This window comes from Brassica rapa, chromosome A03, assembly GCF_000309985.2.
Source record: "Brassica rapa cultivar Chiifu-401-42 chromosome A03, CAAS_Brap_v3.01, whole genome shotgun sequence".
Lineage (NCBI taxonomy): Eukaryota > Viridiplantae > Streptophyta > Magnoliopsida > Brassicales > Brassicaceae > Brassica > Brassica rapa.
In genome coordinates this window covers 10373033-10389115 of record NC_024797.2, presented here as the reverse complement: position 1 = coordinate 10389115, position 16083 = coordinate 10373033, and the positions used below count along the sequence as shown (strand labels likewise).

The window sequence follows — 16083 nt, the reverse complement described above, 5'->3', positions numbered from 1 at the left end:
TAGACGTTTGTTTTTTTTGTTTACTTTCGGATTATTTTTTTGTTTTCAGTTTGATTCTGATTTAGTTGTGGTTTTGGGTTCAAAAAATATAGGAACCATTTAGTTATTTATGAATTAAGATTTGGTATCAAATTAGTTATCTTGGTTTGGTTTGGTTCAAATACAGTGTTAGAAACCGATATAATTTTTGGATCTATTCAAGAATAGGATATGAAATTTTCGATTTTGATTCTGATCTAGGTAACATTTTTAGTGGTTCGAAAAAATATTTACGCACTTATATGGGCAATATTTTGTTTTGTATTTTCTTGATGTTTTGTCGGGTTCATCAAAGGAATTAGTAGAATTTGTATGATAGTGTTATTATCTTACTCAGGCGCTCCAAGTTAACTTTGATAAAAAGAAAAGTTAAAATTCATCATTTAACTAAAAAATGAGTTAAAAGCGACGAAAAACCAACTCACCATATGCTATAAATGTCATTAGCAACCAAATATGTAGTTGTAAACATGTATCTTGATTCTTATGTTTAGAAATAAATAAATAAATGAGATAAAAAAAATTCTTATGTTTGCTTAACTGGCATGAGATCAAGATTTATAAAATAGAGTTGGTCTGAATATAGTTTTTGCCTCCTGCTTACAAAGATTCCAAAAACAAAATTGTGTTAGAAATCAATGACAACACCAAGTAAAACTCTAAAACGTAAAAACTGACGCAAGTGTCTTTGATGAAGTGTTGTTTTGGATTGAGCAAAGAAACTTACACCATGGTTTCTTGACCACCACCTTGAGACTCGGTGCTGTAGAAGATTCTGGCTGGCTTACCAGCAAGTTGTTGAGTCCTCCAGAGGCCACCAGTTTCATCTAAGAATGCCTTGAACTGACCAGCCATCATACCGAACCTTTTTGAGAAGCAAAATACTCATCAGCCTCGGCTAGGTCGTTGGGGGTGATAAAATGAGCATCACTCTTTAGAGGTGAACTCATTTTAGAGAGCACATCTTCTTGGAGCGTCTCTGGTACCTGTCAAGAAAAAACACTTAGCTCGATGCTTTAGTATGAATGTCTTCTTATTTATTTGAAAGGATGCAAGTTAAATTTAAGGCAGCTGAAAACATGAATCAGTGAGATTTTTATTTTTTTTAGTTATTTTGACACTTTCATACTGAAGCATTGAGCTAAGTGTTTTTTCTTGACAGGTACCAGAGACATTCACCGTAAATAAAAATATAGTAGAAATGTATTCCCTGTTTCATTTAGACATAAGAACTTGTTTTTAACTTCAACTCTTATTCTGTTTCAAAGATTTCATGGTCAGTTTCTGTGTCTCATTGTAGCCTAGAATTGTTAGAAATGTTTCATAGAAAACCGAGTAAAGAGAGCACTGACTGACCTGCCAAAGTTTGGCATTGACACCATCACCAGGAGCAGCACCTTTCCTAATCTCTTGTGCTAGTTTCTCCACATGTTTGTACATTGAGTAGTACCTGTTACACTCCACCACACAATTGTCATAATCAATAAGTGGATCTCCAGTTTAAATCCAAACCCGTCACAAGAGGCCCAAGGAGTCTAAACGCAGCTTAAATTTAAAACCCACAAATACAGAAAAATATTCAACAGATCGTTCGAGAAACATATTAAAACACAGCCAAGTCTTTGGTTTGTAATGAAAAACCATACTATAGGACAGTCCACGTTCAAGTCACATAAACTAAACGGAGTCAATCCGAGTTGACTGGTTGATTATTTGATGATCAAACATGTATTTACAGGCAGAACATTTCGAAAAGAAAAAAATGATTTGTTTGTTTTACATGCCCGATATAAACTTTTGTTTCCATTGAAAGAAGTGTCCCTCTGCTTCAATCTTCTCAAGAATCTGTGAAAAGTTTTGATTTTTCTTGGCTTTGTTCCCAGCCATGATTTTACCAAGGGTCATGTATCTTCGGGAGCTTCCGACAGAACAAACTCATATCCACAACCCAGTCTGATTCAAGAATTGAGATATCATATTCTTTCCTTTGGAGACACAACCCAGAAATTGAAATTAGGTTTCCTGATTTTAAAATTCAATTACAAAAAAAAAAAGAATCGAATGAAGATATGAGGTTGCGTCACTTTTTATTTAAGGATATTATTAGGTTGATACAAAAATATATTATTTTAAGATTGTATAAGAAATCTGTTTTTAACATGGTCACAACATGTTTAATAAGTCCAAATTTAAAACATGACATGGTAAAATTCAAATAGGACTCTGTTTTAATAGATTAGATTGTTAGAATGTATCTAAATGTCTGTTAGACCTTCATGTCGGGTTTGCAATAAAGATCCTAGTGAAACTTGAGTTTCTTTGAACGTAACAGAACTAGAGATACACGAACTTCAATAATTAGGTCAAATAAATAAGAATCAAAATAAAATGATCATTAAAAAACAAAATTGCTTTGTGATGAATATGTCATGTGCTGTACTTGTAATCATTTCTAGTGTCTCAATTGATCCAGAAGAGATGCCCAAAACCTTAAAATTCTTATATATAAATGAGTCATTACGTAATCAATATATGAGAATAAGTAACTGCAGAAACATCATACGAAATATTGTTTGTACATATATTTAAAATAAGAGAAATAATTTAACGTATTGATACGCATGAATTGTTATTGCTTAACTACATACCGAAAAGTAACCCTATGCTGAAAATGTTGGAGTTGCAAGACCAAATAAAGTTGCCCTAAGAAAAAAACAAGACTTGGACTACACACGTCACTACAGTTATAAGAGACTCCAAGTTCAGTGAGATTGCCATATTGCTCAAACGCCATTTTCATCAAGGAAAAAAAAAAGGTGCCAAAAAACAAAAAACAAGAACTTTGTGTAGGCCCAAAAGTCGTGTGTGGAAATGAAGTTGCTGGAGGGTGATTAGATGACCATTTGGATTTGTTGCCCTCTCTTTTTCACATTTTTTCTTTACTACCCAAAAATGCACCCACATTTTTGACCCACATCCACTTTCTTTATTTTTCTTTCTCAAATTTCTAATCAAAATGCGTCTTTTCTTAAAACCCACCCCTAAAACATTTAGTATCTTGAGTATAATATTTATGTCTATACATATATAGACACACTTTCTACGTAGATTTTATAGTCCAAACATTTTGATGTTTGGATAATTAACTAGATCTCTTGTATTGAAATTCTCGAATCTCCAATTCCTCTATATATGTTTCTAATTTACAATGCGCACTGAGTGATCAACACCAGGCTTTGCTTCCAAGATCCAATTAAATAATTATGATAAATATGTTAACCATTACTGTTTTGAAGATTAATGATTACAGAAGTTTATGATATAAAGTTATGAAAACAATAGAAAGATAGAAAATGAAAGTTCTCAAAAAAAAGATAGAAAATGATGTGGATATAGACGCCCGACATTATGCATGGTTCAGCTCGAATTTGGTAGAAGTATGTGATTCATACATAAAGCTGAAAAATATTTAAAAGCTTAAAGTTATTTAGTTATATTTACGAATTATTTTCTACGTAAAAAAAAGGTGCGATACATATGCCAGCCTTTGTCAGAAGGATTTTGTGTAAGCATATAATTTCCCCAATCGCTGAGACGTAAAATATTCGATTTGGTAACTATCACGAAGACTCGAGTACGTGGAATCAACACATCCCCACACTCACATGACACCAAGTACACCGTTTCATTTCCAACTCATTTTCTTATAACTTGAAAGTGTTTTTTGTAAATACATAACTATAATATTAATGCATGTTTACGGGGATCATTACTAAAATTGGTCACAATAAACTGGCGTCTGGCAGTACTATAATCAAATTTACTTCTTAAAATTATTTTAGAGTTTTATCTGTTACATATATAAGTACATAGAGGGTTTATCTATCTTATAGATCTGAAATGAAATTTTATAATAAAATAATACCTCTACGTTCTCACCATATCTATAAATTAATGGGATCTTGTTTGATATATACCATTGAATTTATATAATTTATCTAATTAAATTTTATGTTAGATACGAATGACACATAAACCTTCCTCAACTAAGTAAAGTAGCCACTAATGCATATTCTATAAAAGATAATGGATGCTCAACTATATTATAAAACATAAGTGAAGGGTTTGAGACATAAACTCATAAGATATGCAATATCTAGGGATATAATAATATCTATTAAAAGGAAGATAATCCAATGAGTTATTATGCTGTGGTTGGCTTTGCAGATTGACATCAACATGGTGCATATGATATATGTATGCAGACGTGCTCACATATATCAGCATATGCACGTGCAAATACACATGCACATTCATATATATATATATACACACAAATTCTTCTGTAGTAACTAGGTAAGGAACCCGTGCGATATCGCACGGAAACTCATTAATATGATACAATCTATAATTTATAAATCTATATGCTTAATAAATAATCAAATTATATAAGTAATTAAATTAATCTTAATAATTAAAATATGATTTGCAAAGTATTAAATATATATATACAATTTCGTCTCTATCTTTTAAAAAGATTTCTTAGAAATTTAACATGATATTTAGCTCCAACCAATTCTTGAAAAATTCAATTTATTTCGCATGAATGTTTTTTTATAAAATTGCTATCTAAGAGATAATATTAAAATTATTAGTTTATACTCTTTCTTAAAATTATTATTTTTATGTTAGTAAAACAGTTATTATTTATACATACTTATTTACCGGCTTTATTTCTAGAGAAAAAATATATGGTGACTCATGTTGATATATATGACCTTTTCATTTATAATATCATGAATTTCTAAGAGAGTTCTTATAAAAGATTAACACTTATTATATTAAGCTAACACAATAATTAAACAAAATCAATTAAATTGATATTACGGATTTCATTATTGAAATCATGCTGACTTTTGTTAAATCAGGAAATAGTATTTTTGAAGTCGATGTGGTATTGAAATATAAATACTTTAAAAGTTTATTTGTTTTTCAATCAAATTTTTCTATCTTAAGCTACAATAGAAGAACAACAAAAAAACAACCGTCTTTTGTCGTTAACATAGATGCAGATCACCCGGTTTCGTTTACAGAGTCAATATAAATCTGTATAGTTGATGACAAAAAAAAAAGAACAACAAAAAAAGTTTTTGATGTTTATATGTGTTTCTTCAAAGATTTTTGAAAATCGTTTATTAGTAAGTTTCTACATTTTTAGTGTGTTGATGATTTGTCAGTGCCCACAACTTCTTATACAAATGACAAAAGTTACACTGTTTGATAGCTAAACATTACAATGGTTAGCTAACAGTTATAATGGTTAACATCAAAAGTTACGGAAAAATCTATATTAATAATAATATAAAATAAAATAAAAATAAAGTTAAAAAATATTTTTATAATTAATATAGTTAAAATAAAAATATATTTTCAAAATAGTTTTAAATTATTAAAAATTAAATAAGTATAAAATATGATAAAACGATGCAATGTCTTAAATATATTTTGGTTTTTTTTTTGCGCAACTAATATATTTTGGTTTAATATTACTAAAGAGTATGAATAAATGTATATATATATATATATATATATAGCAAAAGAAAAGTCGTTTTTAAAAGTGATACAACTCTTCAAAACATTTTGTGTGTAATATTAAATCGTCAAAAAGTCTCTAATAACAATGTTTTTTTTTTCAGTTTTAGAATTCACATGCATTTGCTATTATATGTTTTCTGTAATTAAACTAATAAATCATATATCTAATTCCTAAGAAATTACGGTTGAATGAAAACAATTTAACAAAAACAAATCATTAAATTTAAAATAAAATTAGTATATTAGAGAAAATTTATAAAATATCTAATCATTAAATAAGATAATATAGTTTATTTTAGTGTGATATTTGAAAATGAACAATGAGTTTGCTATAATTTGCTAACATAATTTTTTTAAAAACTTATCTTTTGTAATAGTTTGGGGCTTTGAAAAATTATGATGAATTTTTTTGACATCTAAAACCTTCGTTTATACTAATCAAGATTACCAAGGTTATTAACAAAACCATATAAATGATTTTTTATATAAGCTGTTATCATACCCTTTTATTCTTTTATTGAGGATAATATACATTTTGCTGCCATACCTTCTTTTTCATACGTTTTTAAACTCAAAATCGCATAACTGATCCCATTGCTTCTAATTTTGGTTCCGTGAAAGTATATTGATACCAATTAGCAGTGGTGAAGAATTATGGGTGCAAGGGTATCCTCTCTTTTAAAAAATATATATATTTTGTAAGAATTTTGTTTAAATTTTGCCATAATATTAACCAAAACAGAGTTCTGCACCCATTGAAAATATTTTATGCCCCACTTAGTACTATACACTTACGATGTCCTTCTAATTTATCTATCTACTAAAATGTGCAACCACTAATAATATATTCTGGATTCTCCCCTGCCAATTAGTCTGTACCAATGTATTTGGTGATAAAGTAACCCTTGCGGTGAAATTAATTTTGACTCAAAACACAATCTATCATGTCGTACTCGACGTGATTCCAAAAAAGGCGTAAACACTTTTAACATCATCCTGACTTCAAAATCCTGAACTGCTTTGATGTAAACCTGAAAATCTTGTGTCACTTGCGACTTCTCCTAACATAAGTAAGCAAGGTTTGTCAAAGCATGCATCTTCATTCTCACAAGGCTCAGATTATAGAGAACTGGAAGTTGGTGTAAGAATATTTTATATTCGTATATGACCTATATTGTATATTCTTATAAAGTTCAAGTTCACATTAAAGTTATAGATTCTAATATTAAAAACGATATTAATGACTTCTTCTATAATGGTTCTATATATATATATATATATATATATGTGTGTGTGTGTGTGTATGATTGTGTTGAGAATATGTTAATCACATAGAAAGTATTGTTTGTGCTTGAAAGAGTATAAAGGAAAAGGTGTGATTATCGAAAAGGCACAACAACACATATCTATGTATATGCTCGCATGTGTTGGTGGTTAATATAGAGAGAAAAGGGACTTTTCTTATATGCAATAAGAGTTACGTTTTTGTCGGTAATAAAACCATTACGAAACGTATAAGCCACCGTAATAAACGTGAATAGAAGTGTTTAGATTCCTTGGTTCATCAAAGGGAATCATAAAGGATTGAAGGCCAAAGAAAGGAGAAGATCAATTGATGAAAATTGCATTTATATTATGTCTAATCAAGCATGATCAAGGTTAGTGTTTCTTTCTCCTTCTCATAGAACTATTAGGGTTGAATTAAGATAAATCTAGTTTGGTCTTGGGTAGATTTCATAACTGAAATCATAAAAGTATATCTTATAGTTGGTCCTCCAAATGCATGAAGGAACATGCCACCTCCGATCTCGAACCTTTTTTTCATTTCCTCTGCCTCATAAGCAAACTTTGATACGATCTTTTGAACCATATAACCAGTGAATTCTCCAAAAATAATAAAAACAATGGAAACTCCATTCCAAATCCATTTGTCAAGATTGGAAAATGGGAAAACACCGGGGAACAGTTTTGTAGAACTTAAAGTCACCACCCACTGCATTTACCGGACAAAACCCGCGAATAACCATAATGATAAACCATGCATGTGTTCAGCAAAGACAAGTACTAAAAGTAACCACGTGAATTATTGGAGATTACTCAACGCCATGACGAAATCTGAAAATCTAAAAACCGTGTAGTCGTAGTTCTTAATTTCTGGAAACAACACATGAAGAAATATGAAAATGTGGGTAAAGATGACTCCACCATTCTGAATCGTCTTTTCAATTATAAGTCTCTTCCACATGATTTTAATGGTAGTAATCAGAGATCTAAATATATTAAAATCAGAGTAAATAAAAAGAGAAAACAACCAGCGTTGGGGTCAACGTCGGCCGAAAATAAAAAGAAAATTATTTAATAGTCGCTTGAAGATAACCTGTTGAGAGTGAAGATATGCATATTAGTGAGACTGAAATTATGATAATTTGATGGTGCAAAAAATTGTGAACAACACAACTATATAGAGTTCAAAAGACATAAAGGGAAAAGACACAACTTTATAACGACAAGATACAACTTTATAACGAAAAGAAACATTTGTAGTAACCGCACACGGTTATAAATGAGAAGATACAATAAGCAGGTATAAGTAAAGTTATAACAAAAAGACGCAACCGTATGAATTAAAAAAAAATCTTTTACAATGGAAAACATGACTCTTTGCACTAATTAATACACAACTCTTGAAACAAATAATGAAAAGACACATCTTAATATATAATGAAAAGACACAACCTTTAACAAAAATTGAAATTTTTATAAAAACACACAACTTTTGGAATTGATTGGGATTGCTATTATTAGTAGATAAACGGAAACCACCAAATATAGTCTGTTTTAATTGATTTTACATCAAGTTTACCAAAAACATAGTCCAAATTGCTTATGGATATATTATTGTTACCTGCGAAACTTCAGTTTCCAAACATTCAAATCCGTAAAGTTCAGTACTACTGCTGGTCATGACATATACTAAAGTTGAGACAGACCACGTACATTGTCACTATGTGATTTGATCGCTATTATTATTTCACACTTGTCATTGTACGAATTGCTAGAAAGTATAAATAACATACACGTAAAAGATTTTACTCCTCTTCTAATGGTCGTAACTAGTTGTATGTATAAAAGCGACTTCAAACGGAGGAAATGGAGATGTGGAATCATGACAACCACTTGAGGTGGAGTTTGGGGGCGAAAGGTAGTTTAATAATAACAAAATAATCGTTTTCCAGTAAAATATCTGCATATGATTTTTATGATATTATAATTTTACGCTAGAATATTTTTTTAATTAAGTTAGCCAACAAAAACTTAAACTATAAAGTTACTTTAACGAAGGAAACATAAAATGGAGCAAGAAAAAAAATGAAAATATCGTTTATGTCGTTCTATTTGCACTTCAAACTAAACACGAAAAAAGTATCGATCTTACAAAACTAAACACTCACCTGTTCCACATCAATCACACTAATAATCTAGACTTTAAGTAGCCACAAGTTTTATGTACCTAATATGATTGGGTTCTTGAAGTCAACTAAACCGAATATTTATATGTAGAATGATCTATCCACTTACTTTAAAGATAAGGAATTCATGTATATGAAGTCATTATAATAAATCTAAAATTAATAACAAATATAGAAAAGAGAAACGAAAGGGAGAAAGCAGAGAACACTGAAAAATTCGAATATCTATATATATACAATGAACCTCACCACTTGGTTCTTAAAAAAAACACATATTCTCTAAGTGTTTATCTTCTCCCTATTCCTAACTCATTTCTCTTATATACAAACACAAATCTTTGACATCTTTGTCATCCTCAAAGATCATAAATATCCCCAAATTTTGTTTAATTTTTCTTGTCTTAAAATCTTAAAAAGCAAATTAAGATGGGATTAAGGATGTCAGAATCAGCTAAACCTTACTTTGCAATGGTTTGCCTTCAGTTCGGATACGCCGGTATGAACCTGGTCACTAAAGCCGTCCTTGACCGCGGTATGAGCCATTACGTTCTTGTTTCATATCGCAACGCTTTTGCCACTGCCGCGATTGCACCTTTTGCATTTCTCTCCGAAAGGTACATTAAAAAGTTCATATTGTTTTTAAGATAACACAGTTAATTTTTGTTTTGCGAGTTTTATGATATTTATGTGATGGTGGATTTTGTAGGAAAGTGAGGTCAAAGATAACGTTTCCAATATTCATGCACATATTTGTTCTTGCTCTTCTTGGGTTAGTCTTCTTAAACCATAACCAAAACTTGTTTTGTTGAATGTATACAAAACTGTTACAATTATAAGGCTAACAAATATGATTTTATTCAAACAGACCTGTAATTGATCAAAATCTATATTACATCGGTCTGAAACTCACATTTCCGACGTTTTCATCGGCCGTCAGCAACATCGTGCCGGCAATTACCTTTATCCTCGCCACTCTTTTCAGGTACATACACATGCATGATGCATACATAGATACATTAAAGCAATATTTTATTTATATTTTCATACGTGGATATGCACCAATTCATACATAGATGTATAGTACAATATGTATGTTATAATATCATAAATTGTTAAATATTAACGTGTTTAATGTGAATATTTGAATATAAAAAGGATGGAGAAAGTGGAGATGAGAAAAGCAAGATGTCAAGTGAAAGTGGTGGGGACTTTAGTAACATTGGTTGGATCCATATTGGTGATATTATACAAAGGTCCTTTCATCAATTTCTTCCGATCTCACCTCAGTACCACCACTTCTTCGCCGTTGGCCGGTAATTATCTTAAAGCCACCGCCTTCCTCCTTGTCGCCTCCCTCTCATGGGCTTCGTTCTTCATTCTTCAGGTATCATTTATTGATCCAAACTAAGAAAGTAGTTGGTGTTACAGTTTCCTGAGATTTTGGTTTACTCTTAGATTGTTTGAATTGATATATATCAATAAACCCTTAGTTTGGCCTATGAATAAGCTAAAGTGTTTAGGTTGATTACATATATTAAAATATATATTTTATATTATTCTGAGATCTGAATTATATGTTACAGCATTTAGGTATTGATTTATTACATTGACTAATCTAAAATATTAAGCTGCAGTAAAATCAGACGAAAAAGGATTGGACTAAAACTTATCACGGTTTTTACTCTATACATTATGTATAGGATTTTTTTTTGTCACTGCTACATTTTGCATAGGATAGATTAATTTATTTGGATCTAACTAATTAGTGGTTATGTGCTTTTTTATTATATTTTTGTTAGGCATCGACTTTGAAGAAATACTCAGCCCATCTCTCGTTATCAACCATGGTGTGTTTCATGGGAACGTTACAATCTTTAGCCCTTACCTTCGTAATGGAACACAATCCTTCTGCTTTGAGCATAGGTCTTGACATGAACCTTCTCGCTTCTGCCTACGCGGTCCGTGCTCTTCCTTTAAAGTTCAACCAACTTTCACTACAAGAAAACAGCGACATACTGAGGGAAAATATCGTCGGTATGTCGTCGGAATAACGCTATTCCGACGACATACCGACGAAAAAAGTCCTCGGAAATAACTCCTCGGAATTTCATTTTTCCTCGGAAATTCCTCGGAAATTTCCGACGGAATTCCGAGGAAACGAATTTCCGAGGAAATTCCGAGGACCACATATTCGTCGGAATTTCCTCGGAATATTCCGAGGAAGATGTCGTCGGAATATCCCGAGGGATACACTTCCTCGGAATATTTCCAAAATTAAAAAAAAAAATATAAATTTAAAATTGAAATTCGAAAATATAAAATTAAAATTGAAATAGAAAATATATTTAAAATACAAAAAAAAATAAAATAGTTTTTATAAATAAAAAAAATGTTTTATAAATACAAAATTAGTTATAATAAATATAAATATTTTTATAAATATGAAATCATCTTTTTATAAATACAAATGTATAACATTCCGAGGAAAAGGAATGTATAATCAAATCCCTAAATCGACAAGATCTATTCCGAGGAAATTCCGAGGAAAACCTTTCTGCCCTCGGAATTTCCTCGGAATTTTTAAAATCTCCCCAACGGCTCTCTAACGTCTATAATATTTCCTCGGAATTCATCGGTTTTTTCCTAGGAATACTATTTTCCTCGGTATTCCGTCGAAATATTCCGACGAACTGAATTTTCCTCGGTATTCCGTCGGAATATTCCGACGAACTGAATTTTCCTCGGAATTCCGTCGGTATATTCCGAGGAAATTCCGAGGAAGCCAAATTTTGTGTTTCCTCGGAATTGCCTCGGAAATTCCTCGGTATATTCCGAGGAATTCATTTTCCGTCGGAACGTCCGTCAGAATACCGCTGTTTTCTTGTAGTGTTTTTATATATATATAAGTCAACGATCAATACACAAATGATGGATAATTTTTTTATTTTTTGGTAAAATGTTGAGTAGATGGATAAATTGATACTTATATATTGTGATTGGTTCAATTATAGGGAATAATGTCGTCCAGCATCGCTTACTATGTTCAAGGACTTATGATGCAACGAAAAGGGCCTGTCTTTGTCACTGCTTTTAACCCTCTAGTCTTTGTAATTGTCTCCATAATGAGCTTCTTCGTTCTCGAGCAAGGAATCTACCTTGGAGGGTATGTTAACAACAACCGGTTTATTATGATATATACCTGGTTTAGTCTTGTTCTATCGTGTTAATTAATTTAATCTTGAATTTATATTCCAGGGTTCTTGGAGTTGTTGTTTTGACGGTAGGGGTCTATGCTGTGTTATGGGGAAAGCACGTAGATGATATCAGTGAGGAACTATACCGTGAAGATAACACTGTTTTAGAAGCCGTTAAGTGTTGTAGTAGAAATTCTGGTCTCTCAATAATGCCAAAAATCAAAGAACCTGATGAGGATGTTGAAACCGGGAAATTTCAGGCAACGGAGAAGGAATCATCGTTGGCAGTTATGGTTTTTTGTAGTGAAAATGTGAATAATGATTCACGATTCTAACTAGATGGTTTTTGTTTGAGGCAAAATTGGGGAAAAGTATAACTTCTTTTTGATACTTAGTTTAAATTTCATCCCCTGCTTCAAAATTTCTATTTATAGTTTTGACTCTCTAGAGTAACCAAGGATTAATGTACCATCCATTTTGATCTTTAACTAGCTATAAGCATATATGTAAATCACTGCATTTGGTATTCATATCCAACTGCTACATACCCATTATATTGTAGATTTAATGAAAATACATATAAAGATTGTATTTCCTCGTTTTCCATTTTTTCATAGATGTTGGTTTACAAGCTTTCACATAGAAACTAATAAATGTAGTAACTATAATTTATTTAGAAGAATTATCAATAAGCATAAAATCAACCAAAAATAATGTGATGAACAGAAAATTGGCTATTATATCCAGTATAGTATATAAATATATTAATTTCTAATTTACTATTTTCCTTTTATTTAATTATATATATAATTATTTCTTTTAGTCTTTAAAAATAAAAATGATTCAAATTCACAACTTTGTTTGAAAAGCATAAATTATATGAAAGTTGATAAGTGATATTAAAGTAAAAAAGCATCCACATAGAACACAATCGTATTCACTTTTATATATAATTTTTGTAATATATTAGCTCTTTAACATTAAGAAAATACAATATTTTGAATTTATTTATAAAGATTTTGTTTAAATGGATTAATTTTTACCGATCTAGAGTTTTGGAATTTGAATCTAAATTTAGTTATGTATATCTATAATAAATTAGAAAATGTACACTAAACATGTTATACATAGGATAAAATAATGTTTGTTGTATACTTATTTGTTTTGTACATTTCATGAAGAATAAAATGTTTAACTTTTTGTTTGGACTTTAATTTCATATATATATGGCTAGCCACTTAAATATTTTTTCTATCTGCTATATTCTGTTTTTTTTTTTTGTTATTTTATGTGAATTGTCCCATGTATGTATAATTTATTATTGCTAGATATTTTCTAATCAAAACTATATTTTCAGATTATAATGAATTGGTGATAGTGAATGAAGAAACTATTGATCTTGTTCAAATTTAAAAAATGCAAATGAATACATTTTTTAAACCACATTAAGAAGTTACGATAATGTAGTACAAGATATAGTTATTTAAGAAATTGAAACCAACTACAGAATGTTGATAGGTTTTGAAACTCTATTTCCAAACTTCCCCTTGTACAAGCCGAGCACAAACAAATTATCTGGAAACAGTCATTTATAGTCATGTCAAATGGTTATATACAAATCAAACAAGGTTTACTATTAAGAAACTAAATAAATGTCAATATGAGAGATTCATCTCATATGAATGAACACAATTTTCTTAGTTTTTCTATACATTTTTCACATAGAACAATGTCATATTTTATTCTATATAGGACATTCTATTTTATATATGATTCAATATAAAATATTACTTTCAACATAAAATATACACAACCTTAGATTTTTCGTTTATTCATTAGATTTTATTTTAAATCGTTTGATGTTTACTTTTTATTTGAGTTTTTGAATTTTTAATCTCAAATTTAATTTGCATAATCATGATGAATAAAGCAACATATCATTTTAATATTTTTTTAATAAAACATTTAATATTTTTTTATGTATGATTCATGAAGAACAAACACCTTTTTGGACTTTAATTTGATATTGATTCTTAGTCACTTGAATTTTTTTATTTTATATGTTGTATTCTTAATTTTATCTTTTGGTTATATGGAAAAAATCAGCTAATAATTTATTATTGGAAGATTATTTTTAAGTTAAGACTATACTTCAGATTATCATAAATTGGTGATGGGTGATGAAGAAACTATTTTCTGTTTAACTATTTTAAAAAGCAAATGAAAGTATTTTGAAACCAGATTAATAAGCTAGTATAACATGGTATGAACTATTAATGTTCAAGAAAGTGAAATCATCTTAATTACAATACAAGCCATACACAAACCATGCTCATGCTTAATTATATTATCTGGAAATAAATCATTCATAACATGTCAAATGTTTTCTTTTTCATTTTCTGTGCCAAAAAGATATGACATACAAAAAGATGAATTACATTCTTGGAAGCTGAAACTATGATTATCAGAAGATTGGGAATTAAACAATTTCTATAAACATAAAAACCAATCTAACCTAATCAGTCAAACATATAATAGATTCTAAGAATCAAAACGTTTAATCACTTCCTACAAAGTCAAACACTTGATACCTTCATCACATAATTTTTCTAAAGCTAGTTTCACCATAATATAAGAATAATTTTTAAGTCAAAAATATTTAGATAAATTCATTTTTCCCTTATTTATTTGTTTATTTTGATCATTATTCTAAATTACATATAAAACTAATGTTTAATAGATTAGATCAAGTTGTTTGTTAATTATATATTTTCTTTGTTAATTAAATATTTTGAAAAAGAGTATAAATTAATTGTGAGTGATAAAAATCTGCGTTACTAAATTTTACATCAAACCATAAAAACATGGAATATAAGTGTGGGATAAAAAATTGTTTTTAAGAAATTTATACTATTAAAATTTTAATTAAATCACTTGTATTTTTAATCGGCTAGAAAAAAAAAACAAAGTGAAAATGTAATCAAGTTTGTAAGTGCTACGAAAGTGCTATACTGACTTGGAGTTTTGTAGCACTTTCTTAACTACAAAACTGCAAATTAAACCGATACCAATTGCTATTGATGTGTCTCAGCCCAGCCCCAATAAATATCTTATCTTTGGTTCGAAACCTAGAGCCCACCAACTATTGAAGCAAAGTTACACTTTGAAGATATAGAATTTTAGCCAATAATCTCTTTTAATTAACCCATTATTCATTCTCCAAATGTCGTAATAATAGATTCAAAATAGGATCCAACAACATTAAAACAGAAACTTCAGTCAAGACTAATCCAACAAAGATATTTGTAGCGAAAATGCAGACTATATATCATTGGAAAAAAATGCAGACTATAACTTTCAACATTAATGATGTTAATGATTATAACTTAAGCTGACTAGTTCATCAATAAAGTGACAAACCGATCATATATGTAAATTCAATAAAAAATATAGTCTGCATTTTATGGTACTGTTGTTATTCTGTCACAATTGGAATCAGATTAATGTATACTGGTGATTAAAGAAAAAAATAACTGCATGTAACATGTTCAACGAAGATCGCATGATTCATTGAACTCACTTATAACAATCAACATTAAAAAAATCAAAAATAAATAAACTTTACGTTTCACCAAACACACCCACCTACTCCTCTGGTCCTACCACTAAACATACAACACCGACTCTCTCAAACCTTTCTGTGTTTTCTTTCTCTCTCTTTTTTTTTTTGGTTTAGAAACAAAGGCAAATATAATTATCTCTTTTAAAACTGATTAATTATTTAT

At 29.7% G+C, this 16083-nt stretch overlaps 1 protein-coding gene across 1 annotated transcript; it reads left to right on the top strand.

The window, feature by feature from the left end:
* Positions 1-8448: 8448 nt before the first annotated feature.
* LOC103857961 (WAT1-related protein At2g40900) lies at positions 8449-13791 on the top strand. Its single transcript, XM_009135217.3, has 7 exons — positions 8449-9718; positions 9811-9873; positions 9970-10086; positions 10260-10488; positions 10904-11062; positions 12116-12267; positions 12360-13791. The coding sequence occupies exons 1-7, from the start codon at positions 9531-9533 to the stop codon at positions 12631-12633; spliced, it is 1182 nt and encodes a 393-aa protein (XP_009133465.1). The 5' UTR covers positions 8449-9530; the 3' UTR covers positions 12634-13791.
* Positions 13792-16083: the final 2292 nt, after the last annotated feature.

Coding starts and splice junctions, on each gene's coding strand:
- LOC103857961 (XM_009135217.3), top strand. CDS start 9,531: ATGGGATTAAGGATGTCAGAATCAGCTAAACCTTACTTTGCAATGGTT. Junction 10,489..10,903: donor CTTCGTTCTTCATTCTTCAG/GTATCATTTATT, acceptor TATTTTTGTTAG/GCATCGACTTTGAAGAAATA. Junction 12,268..12,359: donor CAAGGAATCTACCTTGGAGG/GTATGTTAACAA, acceptor TTTATATTCCAG/GGTTCTTGGAGTTGTTGTTT.